Below are 18,646 nucleotides of genomic sequence, written 5' to 3'. Positions count from 1 at the left end.
AAAGGATTACAGCTATCAAGTCGACCAAGTGGAACAGGATCCTTGGTACATCGACAGCGGTGCATCATCTCATATGACAAATCATCAAGAATGGTTCACAGAAATGAAGCCATTAGAAGGTCAGAAAAATGTCAGCTACACAGTAGACAATACACCGAATCCAGTTCAAGGGACAGGTGTTATCCCTATGAACAATTTCACTGGTACAAAAGAATTAGTGAAAGATGTGCTCTATGTTCCGAAGCTCAGCAAGAACCTTTTGTTAGTAGGTCAAATGACGGAACACAATTACAAAGTCATCTTCGACGATGATGAATGCAATATCAGAGACAAATCCAAAAGATGTCAGCTAGTAGTAAAAGGTGTCAAGGAAGGATGCTTATACACAATGCTAGCTATAGTACCAGATAAGCATGCCATGTCAACTCAACCACAACAGATGCCACTATCTACAAAATGGTACAAGAGATATGGTCATGCCAATTTCAAGTACTTGTTAGATCTCAGGAATCAGAATATGGCAATTGGGATTCCGAAGCTACAGTTTCTTGGAAAAGTTTGCGAAGCATGCTGCTTCGGCAAACAAAAGCAAACCAAATTTGTTAGAAGTACCTCTCGTGCACGAGGTATTCTTGATTTGATACATACAGATGTATGGGGTTATGCCCAGACCCGCAGCATCAACGGTTCACTTTATTACTTGACCTTCATCGACGACTACAGCAGATATTATTGGGTCTACTTTTTGAAAGAGAAATCTGAAGTGTTTTTCAGATTTCAAGAATTCAAAGCCATGGTAGAAAACCAAATAGGCAGAAAGATCAAGGTCATGAGATTAGACAGAGGAGGTGAATACATGTCTTCATCATTCATAAACTTTTGCAAAAGTCACAGCATACGAAGATAATTCACATGTGCAGATACTCCTCAGCAGAATGCAAGATCTAAAAGGAAGAATGGGACTTTAACAGACAGTGCTAGAGCAATGCTTAGTGAAAAGCATCTTCCGAATCAGTATTAGGTAGAAGCAATAGGTATAACAAACTATTTGCTCAATCGGCTTCCTACCGAACCGATACAAGGTATGACTCCTTATGAAGCATTCACTGGACACAAGCCACACATTGGGCATCTCTGCATATTTGGTTGCATAGCATATGCTTACATACATGATGATCATCGCAAGAAATTGGATGCGAAGTCATGCAAATGCATCATGGTTGGCTACAATGAAGAAAGCAAAGCATACAAATTGTATAATCCCATCAACCGCAAAGTCATTATCTCTAGAGATGTCATCTTTGATGAGGAATCAGAATGGAAAACCTCACCTACATAGGAGATAGAAGCATCGACTTTACAGTAATCTATAGAACAGGTTGATGAAGAAGAGCAAGAATTGCCAACAACACCCCAAGCAGAGCCACAGCAGCTCAGACGGTCTACTAGGAAAAGCAGACCACCAGCCAGATTGACATATGCTCAGAAAGGCAAAGCAATTCAGGTGGAAACCACCAACTATGCTCTTATGACTACCATCATGGCTATAGAGCCAGTGTACTCTTCGAAGATGCAGTAGACAAGCCAGAATGGCATTGCGTTCCGGACGCCCAAAAACCCCTACCTATCAGTTATTGCACGATTCGGTGGAGGATTTTCAGAGTTATAGATCTCTGTGTATTCGATTTCGTCTCTCTGTTATGCATTTTTCATTCTAAGGTTTTGAAACCTTAGATTTATGCCACATGGCAGTGGATAAGTATTGACTCCCATTTCTCACTCATCCGTTGGGATTTTGGAGTTCTGCCAGAAGAGAGATATTTGCAGATTTTCTTGCTGAGTCTGATTATGCAATGGCGCCCATGTTTTGAAGCATCTCAGGTTCTATTTTCAGTAGCACTCATTACCGTGGGACTATGATTTCTTGAGCATACCTTATGCAAATCACTCTGGTTGCAGTTTGAGCAGTGTGCGCTCATTCGTGGTATGCACTGGGTTGCAATGGATGATTTATAGGCCATTTGGATGCATTGCGGTCCTTGTTGGATGTGCTGATAGGCCCAAATTGCCTTGTGGGATGCTATTTTTTATGGACGCTTTGCACATGGATGCTATTTTATGCTGAGGGACAGCTTTGACACATTGCTGGTGATGCACTAATAGTGCTATGCTCTCTTGGATGAGATATTATTGATGCATATGCCAGTGGACGGTGTTTATGCTTGAGTCATTTGGCACTTATTGGCATTTTCTTTTGGGCCAGATTTGCTCATATGGATGCATAGTATATGCACATGAGTCAGACGCATCTTTTAATGCTTTGAGCTTTGAGTTTTGGTGACATTTCACTCTATTGTGGCATACACATTTGGGTGCACGTGGTATTTGGTGTGATTCTCTCTTGCAGGCACTAGCATTTGGGATTTTGCTTTATTCGCATCATGGCATCCTCTTCCATGTCTAAAAAGGAGTTTTTCAGCATTAAAAAGTTTGATGGGACAAACTTTTCTTTGTGGAAAGAACAAATAAGGGATATGCTTATTCAAAAGAAGCAGATTAAACCCTTGGCAGGTATTGAAGCTAAGCCTGTGGATATGTCTGAGGATGATTGGAATGAGTTGGATGCATTAGCAAAGTCTACTATTAGACTTCATCTTGCAGAGTCAGTTTATTTCACAGTAGTAAATGAGCAGACTACTGAAGATTTGTGGAAGAAACTGTGTGCCACTTATGAGAAGGAAACTGCCTCTAATAAAGTTTACCTCATGAAGAGGTTGTTTCAGGTGCAGATGAAGGAAGGGGTCTCCATTGCTTCTCACTTGAATGAATTCAATATTATTTTCAGCCAGCTTCAGGCTCAGAAGATGAATTTTGATGCGGAGACTAAGGTAATATTTCTCTTATGTTCATTGCCATCCTCATGGGATACCTTCCGTACAGCTGTCAGTAACTCTGCACCTGGTGGAGTACTGAAATTTGATGATGTTGTGGGTAGCTTGTTGGTCGAGGAGATTAGACGGAAGTCTATGGATGGCAACAAGCAGGATGCAGCCTTAAATGTGCAAAGGGGAAGATCACAGTTCAGGGGGAAGTCCCAAGAAAGAGGGAAGTCTCATAGCAAATCCAGGGCACAGAACATTGAGTGTTACCATTGTGGCAAGAAGGGCCATATGAAAAAGGATTGCTACAAGCTGAAAAGAGAGCAAAAGGATAAGAAAAAGAATGCAAATTGGGGTGCAAATCAAAAGGAAGAGAGTCCAAGGGAGGACAAAGGAAAAGTGAAGATCGAGGAGATCAATGCAGTCACACATGATAGTGACAATGATGTTCTCTTCATGTCTAGTTTATCTGCAGAGTTGCTTACCACTTCAGATGATGCATATTCCCAGGATTTGATTTTGGATTCTGGTGCTTCATTCCATGTTACTCCCCATAGGGAATGGTTCTCCACTTATGACAGTGGAAAGACAGGTTGTGTGCATCTTGGAAATGACTATGCATGTGACATAGTGGGAGCAGGTGACATAAAGTTTTCTTTTTCAAATGGGTCTGCATTTGTTTTGAAACATGTGAGACATGTGCCTAAGTTGACCAAGAGTCTTATTTCAGTGGGTCAGCTACATGATGCTGGTTTTCACACCACTTTTGGCTTTCAAAGTTGGAAAATTCAAAAGGGCTCTATGCTTTTGGCCAGGGGTGCCAAGTGTGGGACTTTGTATCCCTTACATGTATCAGGGGTATTTGATCATGTTGTTGCAATAACCGAGTAGCCAAGCACTTCTTTATGGCATTGCAGGTTGGGGCACATGAGCCAGAATGGAATGAAACTCTTATGCCGTTTGGGTTATGTACCGCATTTGAGTTTCTCTGATTTTGAATTTTGTGAGCATTGTCTCTATGGGAAGTAGACTAAATCAGCCCATAAAAAAAGGGGAAAGAAAGAGTTTAAAATGCTTGATTTGGTGCATTCAGACGTATGTGGTCCCATGCCTACACGGTCATTAGGCGGGGCTGAATACTATGTGACATTCATTGATGATGCAACTAGGAAAGTGTGGGCTTATGCTATAGCTCGGAAGAGTGATGTGTTCCAGGTATTTCAGAAATGGCTGGCCTTGGTTGAGAATCAGTCAGGTAGAACGCTTAAATGCCTACGAACTGACAATGGTGGAGAGTATCTCTCTCATGACTTTCAGCATTTCTGTGATACACGTGGGATTAAAAGGGAGCTCACATCCCCTCGTACTCTAGAGCAAAATCCAGTTGCAGAAAAGATGAACCGTACCATTCAAGAAAGGTTGCAATGCATGCTTTCCAATGCAAGTCTTTCTAGTGGTTTTTGGGCTGAGGCAATGAAGACTGCAGTGCATGTGATCAATAGATCACCTAGTAAGAGTTTGGATGGTGGTATTCCTGAAGAGGCATGGAGTGGCAAGAAACCCTCTTACTGTCATTTGCGTATATTTGGGTGTGAGGCATATGCACATGTGCCAAAAGAGCTTCGAAAGAAGCTAGATCCTAAGTCTAGGAAATGCATCTTTCTGGGTTATGGTGAAAGTGGAGAGATGGGCTATCGTCTCTGGGATCCAGAAGCAAAGAAGATCATACGCAGCCATGATGTGGTCTTCAATGAGAAGAAGATGCATAAGGCACCCATGAGGGATGTGGAAATGAGGAGAATCACTTTCCAGGATGTGAATCCACCTGCATATGTTGATAGGCAGCAAGCTGTCCATGCACCAAATGTGCAAGAAATGGTGCCACCAAGTACTCCCACAGGTATACAATCAAGGGTAGATGATGGATCATCTATTGGTGGAAATGATGAGCCAAATGTGGCTGATATGCAAATGGGATAGCAAGCTGAAATGCCCTTGAGAAGATCATCTAGAGTGTCTAGACCACCTGATAGGTTTGTTCCAGGGGTAGACTATGTGATGCTTACTGATTGCAGGGAGCCTTCTTGCTACAAAGAGGCTATGATGCGTGAGGATCAACGCAAGTGGGAGTATGCTATGCAATCAGAGATGAGTTCACTTATGAAGAATAAGACTTGGGACTTGGTTTCTTTGCCACATGGAAAGAAAGCATTTTCATGTAAATGGGTCTACAAAATGAAGGTCACAGGTGATGATGTGCCTAGGTACAAGGCCCGATTGGTTGCTAAAGGGTTCAAGCAAGAGAAGGGTGTGGACTTTGATGAGATATTCTCTCTGGTTGTGAAGATGACCACACTTAGATGCATGCTTGGACTAGCGGCAGTAGAGGATATGGAGCTTATGCAAATGGATGTCAAGACAGCTTTCTTGCATGGGGATTTGCATGAGGAAATTTACATAGTGCAGCCGGAAGGCTTTGAAGAAAAGGGCAAAGAGCATTTAGTTTGCAAGCTGAAAAAGAGTCTCTATGGTCTTAAGCAAGTACCTAGAGAATGGTATCAGAAGTTTGATGCTTTCATTTGGTCCCAGGGTTTTAGAAGGAGTGAAATTGATCACTGCCTCTACACTAAAAGGGCTAAGGATAATAGCCTGATAATCTTGGCACTATATGTGGATGATATGCTATTGGCTAGCAAGAATACTTATGAGCTAGATGCATTAAAGGCCAAGTTGCATGAGGCCTTTGATATGAAGGATTTGGGACTTGCAGGTCATATTCTTGGTATGCGCATCACGCGTGATCGGAGTAGGAAACTCCTTTGGCTTTCACAAAAAGAGTATGTTACAAAAGTATTGCAGCGTTTCAATATGGAGGGGGGGAAGGCAGTGAGTACTCCATTGCCTCCATATGTGAAACTGAGTCATATAGATAGTCCCAAATCAGATGAGGAAAGGGCCATGATGGCCAATGTTCCTTATGCATCAGCAGTTGGGAGTCTTATGTATGCTATGATAGCTACTAGACCAGACATTGCATTTGCAGTGGGAGTTGTTAGCCGCTATATGGCTAATCCAAGAAAGAGGCATTGGGAGGCAGTTAAGTGCATCATGAGGTACATGAAGGGTACCAAGGAGATGTGCATCTGCTTTGGTAAAGGAGACATGCGTGTACTTGGGTACACAGATTCAGACTATGCAGGGCATGTGGATAGTAGGAGATCCACTTCTGGTTATGTGTTCACCTTTGCAGGTGGTGCAGTGTCATGGATGTCTCGTGCACAGAAGTGCGTGGCTTTGTCTACCACAGAGGCTAAGTATGTGTTGCAGCCACAGAGGGTTGCAAGGAGGCTATATGGCTTGATCGGCTAGTGGGAGATTTGGGGATTCATACAGGTGTACCGACATTGCATAGTGATTCCATGAGTGCTATTCAGCTAGCACGGAATCCGGTCTTTCATGCAAAGACCAAACACATTGAGGTCAGGTACCATTTCATCAGGGAGGTACTTGAGGACAAGCACATAGAGCTTGTCAAGGTTCATACAGATGATAACCCTGCAGATATGCTGACGAAGAGTCTACCTAGTCAGCGGTTTGAGTATTGTCGTGTATTGATGGGCATTGGATAGTATGTTCACTGGTCATTCTCCCTTAAAGGCACATTGTCCTTTAAGTGGGAGGTTGTGGGGGTTAAAGGTCACTGTGCCTTTACCCCAGTTATGTACAATACTCAAACACATATATAAATGAATGAAAAAAAAGATTAGGGTGGTTCTACACCCACCAAAACTTGTGTGGCTCTCTGTCTCTCTCTCTCCTTCTTCCGTTCTTGCTTCCGTTGAGAGCACTCTCATTGTCTTGGAATTGAGTTCTAGAGAGATTCAAATAGCACATTCATGAGTCAGCTCAAGTATGTTGACAGTCTCTTGAAGAAGTTTCATATGTCAGATTGCAAGATTGCAGCCACTCCATGGAACAGAGTTTGAAACTTACTAAAGATTCAGAAAAGCCTACAGTCAATGACAGATACTACAGGCAGCTCATTGGATCTCTTACATATCTGACAATCACACGGCCATATATTTGTTATGCAGTAAGCTCACTAGCACAGTTTATGGCAAATCCAAAATAGTCTCACTGGAATGCAGCCAAAAGAGTCTTGAGATATATCAGAGGTACAAGACAATTTGGGATAGAATACAGAGGAAGTCATCCACGGTTGCATGATTATGCCGGAGATCATGAGACCAGCATACTGTAGCATTATGATAGCAAAGAGAATGTTGCAGACATCTTTACCAAACCACTCGGTAAAGAGCTATTCGAGAAACACTGACTAGCTCTTGGTTTGATGCAGAGGAAGGACATTCTCATTAAAGGGGTGTGATGGAATGTAATGCTCAGTCCTTCTTCGATTCCCCAGAATCATCATCTTGAGGGAAGGCCTACTTCATGATGTTGATCTTGAGGGAAGGTATTGAGAGTTCACGCTCAACATCATGTGATCATGTGTGCATAGCACCATCACGTGATCATATGTGCATAGCACTAACCTTATAGAGTGCTATAAAGGAAAGGGTTAGATCCCCTAACCCTAACCCTAAATGGGCTTGTATATATTCTATTTTTTCAACTAAATCTTGTGTACAGTTAGTCATTGGTGGTGTGCTCTCTAACTGTGCCCTCTCTCCTCATCTCCACTCTTCTCCTCTCCCCTCTTTATATTTTGTCAAAGTGTTAGGTGCCCAAGGACGACATGTTCCTTGGACTTATAATTTTTGGAGAGGACGTGTGCCACTTCGCCCCCCACATGGTTGTGTAGTTATTGTATATACATAATATGAGCATAATATACATACCATACATAGATACATACATGCACTATGGAGACGCTATGGACATTATCATTATTACATTTGCTTTCAAACTTGCTTTCTTATCATTACTAAAGCAACATGCCACGTTCTAATAAATGTGCAAATCTATTGAACAAGTTTGTGTATGTGGAATTCCTTCCAATTTATAAGTTTTAAATCTTGCGTTAAAGAATTACATCAACTTATATTAGTTGCATCTAGAACTACCATGTCTTAAAGTCTTGTAATATAATGAAAAATAACCTCTAAAGTAAAATATCCAGTTTCCCATTACAAGGACCACTCTAGCTTCATAGTAACAATGATTACTTTACATATCCAACTTTCTTATTGATAAATATGTGAGTCAAATGCAATTCATGCACGCACTTGATCCAACAAGCCTCTAATATTTTAATACATCTTTAAAGGGCCCCTTTTTTAGTCCAAAATTTTTGTAATGAAAAGATGGCTATTGTTAGTAAACGGATTTGGCACTTACAATGAGCATACATGCATGGTCCTAGGAATATATTCTAAAAATATAAAATATATTCACAAACACCCTTGAATATATAATCACAAACACCATGGAAATGTACTTAAGTACTGCAAATGCCAGCTCTACCCTGAAGGCATTATAAATTGTTGTCAACCCAGAATAACATAAAGGTGTCACGAGTTAGAGCTTAGCGTAGCTCTGATCACTAGCTCTAAGTGATTCACGTGTATAATTTTTATGCTTGAATGAAGGAAGTCCATTCTTCATATCATATGCCAAATGAAAGTTCTCGGTCTACTTATTTCCTAGAATGGAGAATGGAATGAAAAGATTGAGCTAAGAAAAAATCGTAGGACAAAGCTGCAACCGTATACAACCTTGAAGTAGTTTTCGAGCAGAAGCGAGATAGTGGAATTGCTTTGGAGATGGAAGCTGTGGGCCTAATAAGAAGCCATCTACAAGGAAAGAGAAGTATTGACAAGTAGATCAAAGGGGGAAATGGGCTCCAACATTCAAGGGTAATGTTTCTACTACATAAAGATACAAGGATTATTGGACAAAACAATGCGGAAGCAACCCCTATGATCTGGAATGTTGGGAGCCAATTAATTAGTAATAATATGGAGGCAAAGGCAATGATGACATCCAAATTTGTTAAAGGATCGTCCCAAAATAATGGAAAGTGCACAAAAAAACTTGGCATTAGGGGCTCACACTGACAACAATGAAGACATAGTTGATGAATAGAACTCTTGCAATAGCTGCTCTCTAACCTCTTTCCCAACCTTTTTCCCAAGTAGGGTCATATTGCAAAATGTAAAGACTTATTTTAAAGGTAACTTGGGTTGCCGGCATTGGTCAAAATAAAAGAATTTAGATTTGATGCTTATAGAAATGAGTGATCTACTTTGTTATTCCAAAATTTATATGGAATATACTATTTGATTGATAGCCTCTATTTAATGTATTTCGTGACCATGTCTCTTATTAATGTAGATTTAGCAATTTGATTTATAAAATTTTAATATGCAAATTAAATATTGTCTTATTGTTATTTTAAAGATTAAAAAATCATTTCAAAATTAGAAGATAATGATCAGAATAAGAAATTCAATTTCAATGAGAGGTTATTATATCCAAAACATTAGTGAGGCATGGCTAGCTAGATTGCACAAAAAAGGAGAAACTCAATAAGAATGAGGAGAAGAAAGGGCAACTTACTACTTAGAAATAGTCCATGGGCAATAACAGTTAGGTCCTTGAACTACAAGTGCATTGGCAAAGCATGATGAACTAGGTTACATGTCTCACTCAAGAGAGAAAGGTAAACTATATTGCACAAGTCTGAAAATATTGCACAAGTTTGAAAATAGTCCAAAGGTAAACTATTTCATCCGAAGGGCAAAGTACTACTTAGAAATAGTCCATGTGCAATAATAATATGGTCCCTAAACTTCACTCGACCCTTTAATGGAAGAAATGCACCAACCACCACATATGGGACATAGGGGACTGCCACTTTACAAGTAGGGAATTTCATTGGCCTACTATAAGAAAAGATGTGGCTAAGTTTGTAGCCGAATGCATCACTTGCCAGAAGATCAAGAGTTATAAAGGAAAGACCCTAGGATTGCTAATGCCTTTGCTTATTCCTATGCAACCTTGGGAACAAATATCTATGGATTTCATAATAGGTTTTCCTACTACAGCGAATCAAAATGATATGATTTGGATGATAGTAGATCGCTTTAGTAAGCAAGCTTATTTCATCCCATGCAAGAAGACTTTAACAACTCAGCAAGTTGCACATTTATTCATCAAACATATCTTTGTTCATCATGGCTTGCCAAAGATTATAGTGACTGATTGAGATTCGAAGTTTTGCAGTAATTTTTGGACTACATTATGTCATAATCTAGGCACTAGTTTAGATTTCTCATTAGCTTTGCATCTAGAATCGAATGGACAAACTGAAGTCACAAATAGTACTATTATGGACATGATAAGAGCTTATGCGGGAAGTCAACCAAAGACTTGGGACAAATATCTTCATCTCTTACAATTTGCTTATAATAATACTCCTCATTTTGCAACTGGAAGAGCACCCTTTGAGATTATCTATGGGAAGGTTTTACCTATTCCTATCGCACAATTGACCCATAGAGTGGAGGCAACAGATGCATTTACCCATGAATATCAAAATATTCTCAAAGAGGTTGAAGAAGCCATTGCAATCGCTCAAGAGAAGTACATAAAACAAGCTAATAAGAAACGAAAACATATGCTTTTTAAAGAAGGTGATTATGTACTTCTTCAGATTGAGAAGAGAAGATTGAAGAGTGTTGAGAAATGGCCAGTAATCAAGATGTCCCCTTGTTTTTATGGGACTTTTCAAGGTGATTCAAAAAATCAATGATCTAGCTTATAGGGTTGAATTACCTGATAATTGGAAAATACATAATGCTTTTCATATCAGCCTCTTAAAGCCCTTCAAAGGACCTTTACCTATTCATCCTGTTTATGAAGAGGCTCCATTGATTGTTGATGAAGAAGAAATTTTAGAACCCGAATGCATTATTGATCATCAACAGACCTCGACTCGAAAAGGAAATGTCTATACTAAATACTTGCTCAAATTTAAGAATCATCCGAGAGATGATGCTCAGTGGCTGAGCGGTTCTTCTTTCGAACTTTTCCAGACCTCATTAGTTCCTATAATCGAACATGCAACTGAGGTTAGTTGCAATCCAAGCAAGAGGCATGTTACGGAAATTATATTTTTGATATATCTTGCTTTGGACATTATTATATTTAGTCAAGTGTGACTATGGCAAAGTACTCCATAGGAGCACACCAGACATGGCAGGGGTCCTAGTGGTTACTTTGTGTGGTTAGTTGGGGACGCCTGACTAGCTTGTGTTTCGCATATGCAAAATAACACATCTAAGAAGTAATGATATCAAAGCTAAATAGACTCCACTTGGCATCGATGAGGCATCGATTAGATAAATGGTTGGTATTATGGGTGATTCCATGTTAATACTGATGTTGCTAGTGTTATTGGTGTTGTGCTTGATTATTGTGCTTTGAGCATGGTTATGTTGGGATCGGTTGATTCGGTGATTCGTTCAATCGATTGTTAATAACTAATGTAATTGTGGCAGCTTGAGTACAGGTGATGGAACTCATAGTGAGGATTGGAGTTAGTGCGAGGATACTGATCGAGGTGTCACACAGCGCATTATATATGGCCATGGGCCAATTTTCTATTTGCTTTATTATTGCAAGTTTGAGTAATATATTTTGGAATGGACATAATTCAATTTTGGGCCTTAAGATGGCGATGTAAAGCAAATCCCTCATTTTGGAAGAGAGGGATAATTTTGGCTCCTTGGTGCTTTTATGAAATATCATAAATACTCTAGATGAGGAAGCGTGAGCCACTCATCTAGGGGGGGAGATTGTATCGAGCCTATTGTCATTTTCGTGGTGTGATTGTGTTCTTCTCCAATTGATTAAGTGGTGAATTTGTGTTGAAGAGAATTACCTTTAAGGTTTCAGGTTAGATAGCTAGGAAGAGAGGAGAGAAAGTAGAGAGGGGGAGATTAAGTGGTGAATTTGTGTTGAAGAGAATTACCTTTAAGGTTTCAGGTTAGATAGCTAGGAAGAGAGGAAAGAAAGTAGAGAGGGGGAGAGGAGCAGAAGTACCATTGTACTAATGGCAAAACAAGACATCTTAGAGGTGGTGGTGAACTTTAAGCCCATCATGGATAGACATCAATATTGCATCATCTTTCATGAATATGAAATGCTTTTAGCATACAAGAAAGGGGAGATTATGTTCTCATGAGGCCATGTCTTTAGTGGGTGAGAAAAGCAAAGGTGATAAGAAACATTTTCACACATAGCTTCAGTGGGTAAGAAAAGCAAAGGTGATAAAACATTTACCCATCTAAGAACCCTAATCGTCGAAGATAGGTCATACTGTGGCTTTCTTGATAGTAACAAAATCTAAGCATAGCAAGCCCTCCTCTCTCCCCCCCCCCCCCCGCCCCTTCTCTTTTTCTCTCTGTATTAACTTTTGTTGGATTTTCCCTTTATGATTGTCTTTGGCCTCATTTTAGCTTTCTTGACAGCTGGTCATTTGATTTGAATCATCCCCTCAATGAGTTAAAAGAAATTTCTTGCAGGTTGTCCTTTAATTTCAAGGAATAACATTTTATGTTTTATGGATCTCAATGCTTGAATTATTTCTAGGAATTGTTGAATTAGATATCAGTTATAGGCCTAAGCATTGCTTTAAAGATTTTATGCATGGTTAAAAGGAAAGGCTAAAAAGAAAATATACATGTGTGTTGCACAACCAATGCCATGTACACACATATAGAAATGTTGATATTTACTTATTTTCGTTTATTAGAGAAGAATTGTGATGTGGCATCCAAGGGGAGCATGAGCCAAAATTTGAGTGTTAGTGTGTATATGTCAAAATTTGAGCCAAAATTTGTGTGTGTGCATGCACGAGGGGAATAGTCTCAAGAGAGAATCTGTTTGTGTATGAGAGAGAAAGAGTCTGTAATAAGGGCATGTGTGTGTATGTATTTGCAGGTGGCATGTGAGGAAGACACTTCATTGAGAGAGAGAACACATGGGTGTGTGTTGAAGAGAGAAATAGTATATGTGCACTGAGAGAGAGAGAGAGAGAGAGAGAGAGAGAGAGAGAGAGAGAGAGAGAGAGGGGAGGGGGGGGATGCTTTGTGTGAATGCGTTGCTTTTTAATCAACATCACATGGCACTGTGGAAACTTGAAATTCTATTTCCTAAATTTAAATACATTTTAAGATCCCACCTTGAGACCCAGCGGAGCGGGTCTCTAACTCGGGTCATGCTACTCATTATATCAACATAAATATATAATTAAGCAAATAGATTCATACTAGTTATCTAAATAGATACATATAAAAGAAGATGAGTGGAAATCTTTAATTTTTGTCAACATGGTTAGCATGACATAATTGACTCAGTGATATAGAACCTTCATTGGCTTTTAAATGGAGACCAATTTTATAGCCTTAATGGAGTGTTGCTTTGAGATGACAATAAACTATGTCTTTGGAATGTCTTCTATTCTTAAGGCTGAGAGAGGCTCTTGTGCTTTAATGAGATTTTACATAACATATGAGCTCCACAATGGTGTCCATAGTGTGTGGTTCCTTGCAAAAATCTTCTAATAAGTTTCCTACATGAAAAGAAATGCATTATGTATACAACATCCATCATCGAGCTCCAAAGCAGTGTAGAATGTCAAGCTCAAATGTCCTCTCTCTTCCAAATTGATAGTATTTACTCCATTTGCAAGGGAAGCCTTTCCTAGCTTCCTACCTTTCTCAAACGCCACTATTCTCCCCATTGTAACCTCTATATCTTCTAGAGTCAAGTTTGCTTATAGCCGATGTGCTATAGGTCTCATAATTGAACTAAAGCTTTATCACATCCTCGTAGATTCTTTTTTAGTCATCTTTTTTTTGTAGTGGATTTTGCAAGTTCTCCTAGCTTTGGTTTTGTTCCTTTTTGTTGCATTGTTTTAGTTGTCCACTTCTTCTTCTCTCCTTTTCTTGGTTGTTCTAAATCTTGAGTTTATTATCAAAGTGTTTTAACTAAATTTAAAAATAATTTTGCTACACATAAAAAAGTACTTTGTTCTTGGTGAAGAAAAAATATTTTTTGTAATAAAGATTCAAAAATGAAAAGCACATTTACCAAATGCAATAGCATGGTCACAAAAGGCAACAAGACATCTTGTAAGACTCTTTTGCATAATGTAGAAATCAACTAATGGATAGAAAGGAATTCATAGCAACAAACAATATACATCTAAATTGACCATTTTGAAATTTCATAGTTCTACATTTTCATCATGATTCATGTGCCCATGTATAAGAAAGCAAATTGTACAACTAAATTGTGGAAGATGATGGACAATAGTACCCTTCCATTGTAGCATTGCCAACCATAAAAGTGTAACACTTAACTAAAATGTGAATGCATTTAAACATTCGAGCAAAAAGTAACACTTAATTGTCATGTTGTTGTAAAAACTAATAATGAGGGGAAATCAAGGCTATAATGAAGATACAATCTGGACTCTAAACCATGGAAGATGAACTATGTAAATTGTCAACTTTATTACCAAAGTCTAATTTAACAAATAGCCTAGAGTGGCTTTGTAGATGGAATTGTATGTTCTAGTTTAACAACTTTGAAAATTAAATAGAGGCGATGTGGATGCTAGGGCCCTTCCTTTGTAACATTGCAACTTCATAATCTTGCAACACTATAACTGTGCTATACAAACCCATTAGAAAGTCTCATTTTGTTCACAGTTTCCGATTGGGTAGTCTTAAAATTCCTAAAGCATTCGCTATATATGTATATATGTATATATATGTATGTATATTAGAGAGAGAGAGAGAGAGAGAGAGATGTACATGCACAAAGGTGCATTGTGCATGCACACAAATTTTGATGGAACAAATGCAATTATATAAAATCGGACTAACAAGGTTTAAAATGTTCACTACCCTTGCTTTTTAGATGTACCAATTAGGTGGAAATCGAGCTTGCTTGTGAGGGAAATGCTGTAAGCACCTTGTGCCCCCTTGTACATGTATGTACTTAGGTATAGCTAGTTGAATGATAGAGTGAGCTAGCTAGCGAGGAAAGAAGAGAACCAAAGAGCAGAGGCTTTAGGAAAGCGTGGAAGGAGAGGATTCCCAAAGTCGACGTACAAGAGGCCAAAGCGACATGTGAACCCATTCCACCACTCCCAGTTATCCATAAAAGACCATAGGAAGTAGCCCTTGAGGTTTATGTGGTTATGCCTGCACATGTATGGAGCACTGAGATGTAGATTACTTCTTTAATTGAGCATCATATAAATTAATGCTAGAGGATAGAGAAAAACTAATGCTACAAGGCTAGAGTTTATTTTCCCACACATGTGCCCACACACACGGCCAACAACAAGGGGCACATTGCTAGGCAAGAGGTTTCCTGCCTCGAGGGAAATCGTAGTCACCCAACTAGGCAATTGCCCAAATGCTTGTGCTATTGTTGCTCCATAATATTGATTCATTGTTTCAAAATTTCCTCTAGTGAATGCTCAGGCGTAATCTAGGGCTCTTACCTTAGATTTAGAGATTACAGGTGGTGTAGCAGTAGCTCAAATACCATATGTAATCTCTTAATATAAGGCTAGAGCCTTGTAGCTTAGTCACCATCTGCATTCTCTTTCATCTAAGGCTAGAACCTTAGATTACATTCGAGCATTCAATTGAGTAAATTTTGAATCAATGAATCAATATTGTGGAGGCAAGAGGTATGGGCATTCTAATGCCCATCAAAGCTGGCGACCCGTGTTCGATTGGTGGGGAAAGCTCGTCTTGATGAATTGATTCAATCACATCATCAATCAAGCAAGCAATGCCATCACCATCCACATTATGAGATTCTTGTGGAGTTCCTAGACACGAGCCTTTGACAACTTGGCATTGCCCTTCTATCAACCAACTAAGCTTGTAAAAACAATCAATTGACAAATATTATCACCTTATTGATTGCGCTGCCTCGTGAAAGTGTTGCTCCACGAACTTAATCCGGTACTGATCGTCCAACGCTTGCTCCAATTTCGCTCCCGGGTCCGGATCTATCGTCCCTGCACGACGCCTCCACCGATTAATAGTCTCTCATCGCACCTCTAATTTCGCTGGTACGTTGAAGATTGAACCCTCCTGCAGTACAGCTGCCTTCAATCTCGCTTCTGCGCTTATACTATGCTACTTGAAACTTTTAGCGAGGATTCACGGGCACTAAGCTTTTTAGGGGCGATAGGGGTAGATGTTGGGCTTGAAATACCGTTCTCAGTGATGTAGAGTGGGATTTTGCCATAACGATTGTCGATCCATGCCAAGACCTTCCTCAAACCCCATGCACAGCTGCGGAACACTGGTGCTCCAACTCGAGGCCCCTGACGACGACATCACCATTGAATTCAACAATCAATCCTTACCACTAACCATCAGCTTTAGAAAAAGCTTTCAAGCTTGTCAAAAGCGCAGCAGATTAATCAAATTACACTACTTAAGAAGAAGACGGAGCAATTGCTCAATTTTTGGAGAGATTCTAGACAAAGAGGTAGCAAATTGCTGCGAACTTGCCATCCATTCCCCGAGAAGCTCGCCATCGGCATCGTAGACTGATACAAAAACAACAATTTGTCATCCTAAATTCTAATGAATTGCACCCATTCTTGAGAAAACCAAAACATGCTCGCTTACAAGAGTAATCCGCCTGCGTTTCCTTCATCGCCCAGTTCAGTACGTTGCTTGGAACCTCTCCATCCTTCAAGTTCATCGCAGACATGGCTGTGTAGTAGTTGACGCCTATGAAATCAGCGCTACCCTTCAAGTCTTGGCTCTCCTCTCGGCTAAATCTCGGTAATTGATCTCCCACCGACTCTCTCATTATGTGTGGATAGTCGCCAAATTGTACAGGATCGAGAATCCTGCAAAGGGTTTAGCACCTTATAACATGAAATCGGGAGATTGACAAGTGCGACATTGCAAACGTATCAGCAGCTCTTACAGCTATCACGACGATCTTGCCTCTTTGTTACGAGCTTACAAAGCAATGCAACGGAGCATTTAATAAGATCTAAGTCTCGTTTGCTCACTGCAAGTCTGATTCACTAAAATATCAAAGTACCCTCACCAGCCACCCTCGAATTCTATCAACCGGGCAGCAGCATCCTTGTCTTCTTGTGATGCTGAAATTGGCTCGTACCATGTCACATTGGCACTGAGCCCTATCAGACCTTTCTGTTCGTCCTGCGACAGATCACATTAACCACGTGACTTTCTGATCAGTCAGAGACGCGTTACTCCTGGATGTTTCGCAAAGAAGATCATCAATGAGAACCCAGAGCATCATGCCTGAAAGTTTGCCCTGTAAATCTTCACCGCTGCAGCATGAGCTAGAAGCTGGTGGTGAGCGACCAGATGCGGCTCAGTGTTTCTTTCAGTTCTCCCAGGGGCCATCAGTCCAAAGGCATAACCGAACATGGCATTTAAGTGTATCTCATTAAAAGTTATCCAGTGCTTTACGCGATCACCAAAGGACTTGAAGCATGCTTTCGCAAAGGTAGCAAAATGCTTTCTGCAAGCAGGTTCAGGCCAAATTTCAGCTTCAGGCTGTAAAACCAGAAATTCTTAGACCAACTCCATAATGAAAGCTTACACGACATTCTTCGTCCTCCAGCCCTTCACTTCAGGATCGTCTTCGAGATACTGGGGTAGATCCCAATGATAGAGAGTAACCCACGGAATCAACCCTGTGAAAGCAGCAAAGATTGCGATAATAAGGCCATCAAGGCACTAGACGAAAGTCCAGTTAACAGGATTTGAAGGGGAAGGAGCCACATTTCGGGTCATGCCTGCCTCGACAACAGAGTCGATGATGCTATTGTAAAACTCGACGCCTTCTTTGTTGAGCTTGTCGGAACTAGCTGGAGAAAAGTATAGATATTTTGAGTACGATAATAGGAAGCTCAACCAAGCGAACTACCCTGTAAGCAATGTAGAGTCACCTGGAAAGAGGCGAGGCCAAGAGATGGAGAAACGATAAGCATCTACGCCCAATTTTTTCATTTCCAAGATGTCTTCCTGGCAAGCAGATTACACTAAGGGTAATCAGGTTGACCGGATCGAGACAGACTAGTTACCCGGCCTGACACACCGCTATCGTGCTACCTGTTTTGATGGGACTAAAAGCTTCACCTGAAATTTATGGAAGTGGTCGCAAGCAACTGCGGGAGTGCTTCCATCGAGAATCTTCCCTGCAATCAGAAGTACGGCGAGTTTAGTCATGCTAAGTAGAGCCTGCAAGAGAAACGTCGTTTGGTGTGAAGAATTCAGAGCCTACCGGAAAGGTTTGCGAAAGTATCCCAGATGCCTGGGCCTCGTCCACCTTCTGCAGTAGCACCCTCAATCTACAAGGGAGCTCAAATCCGGAAACGATGCATTCGATGAGAGCACGGAGGCTAAGCCAAAAACAACACAGGATCTACAGGTAGGAATTCGATTGATTGCCAAGAACAAAGCCAAAAATCGAAGACTCACTTGGACAGAACTGGTAGCGGTACCGAAGATGAAGGATGGGGGGAAGGACGCAGAGCGAGAGAAGGAGGCGGCAGCCATGGATGATGGATGATGAGATTGGTAGTGCGAACTTCGAAGGCTTTAAAGTGAATAGAAGCCTTGGCAACGACTAACAATACTTCTAAAGTCAAAGTATGTTTATATTGTCTTGTTCTCTTGCACGACCAAGCTTCTATGCTGCACCAACTTTTAACC

The 18,646-nt window shown here is 40.4% G+C and overlaps 1 protein-coding gene across 1 annotated transcript; it reads right to left on the bottom strand.

Moving 5' to 3' along the window:
* Nucleotides 1-14,765: 14,765 nt before the first annotated feature.
* On the bottom strand, nucleotides 14,766-18,553 carry LOC147898625 (beta-glucosidase 25-like). Its single transcript, XM_087379060.1, has 13 exons — nucleotides 18,413-18,553; nucleotides 18,216-18,282; nucleotides 18,071-18,129; nucleotides 17,881-17,956; nucleotides 17,728-17,799; nucleotides 17,532-17,625; nucleotides 17,228-17,450; nucleotides 17,007-17,122; nucleotides 16,574-16,800; nucleotides 16,454-16,491; nucleotides 16,152-16,263; nucleotides 15,846-15,951; nucleotides 14,766-15,118 (listed from the first exon to the last, which is right to left on the bottom strand). The coding sequence occupies exons 1-13, from the start codon at nucleotides 18,488-18,490 to the stop codon at nucleotides 14,944-14,946; spliced, it is 1,443 nt and encodes a 480-aa protein (XP_087235186.1). The 5' UTR covers nucleotides 18,491-18,553; the 3' UTR covers nucleotides 14,766-14,943.
* Nucleotides 18,554-18,646: the final 93 nt, after the last annotated feature.

Source organism: Dipteris shenzhenensis, chromosome 9, assembly GCF_047967505.1.
Source record: "Dipteris shenzhenensis isolate YYH24624 ecotype China chromosome 9, Dip_SZ_1.0, whole genome shotgun sequence".
In the NCBI taxonomy this organism is placed as follows: domain Eukaryota; kingdom Viridiplantae; phylum Streptophyta; class Polypodiopsida; order Gleicheniales; family Dipteridaceae; genus Dipteris; species Dipteris shenzhenensis.
The sequence above is the reverse complement of the archived record's forward strand: the minus strand, read 5'-3'. Positions and strand labels throughout refer to the sequence as shown.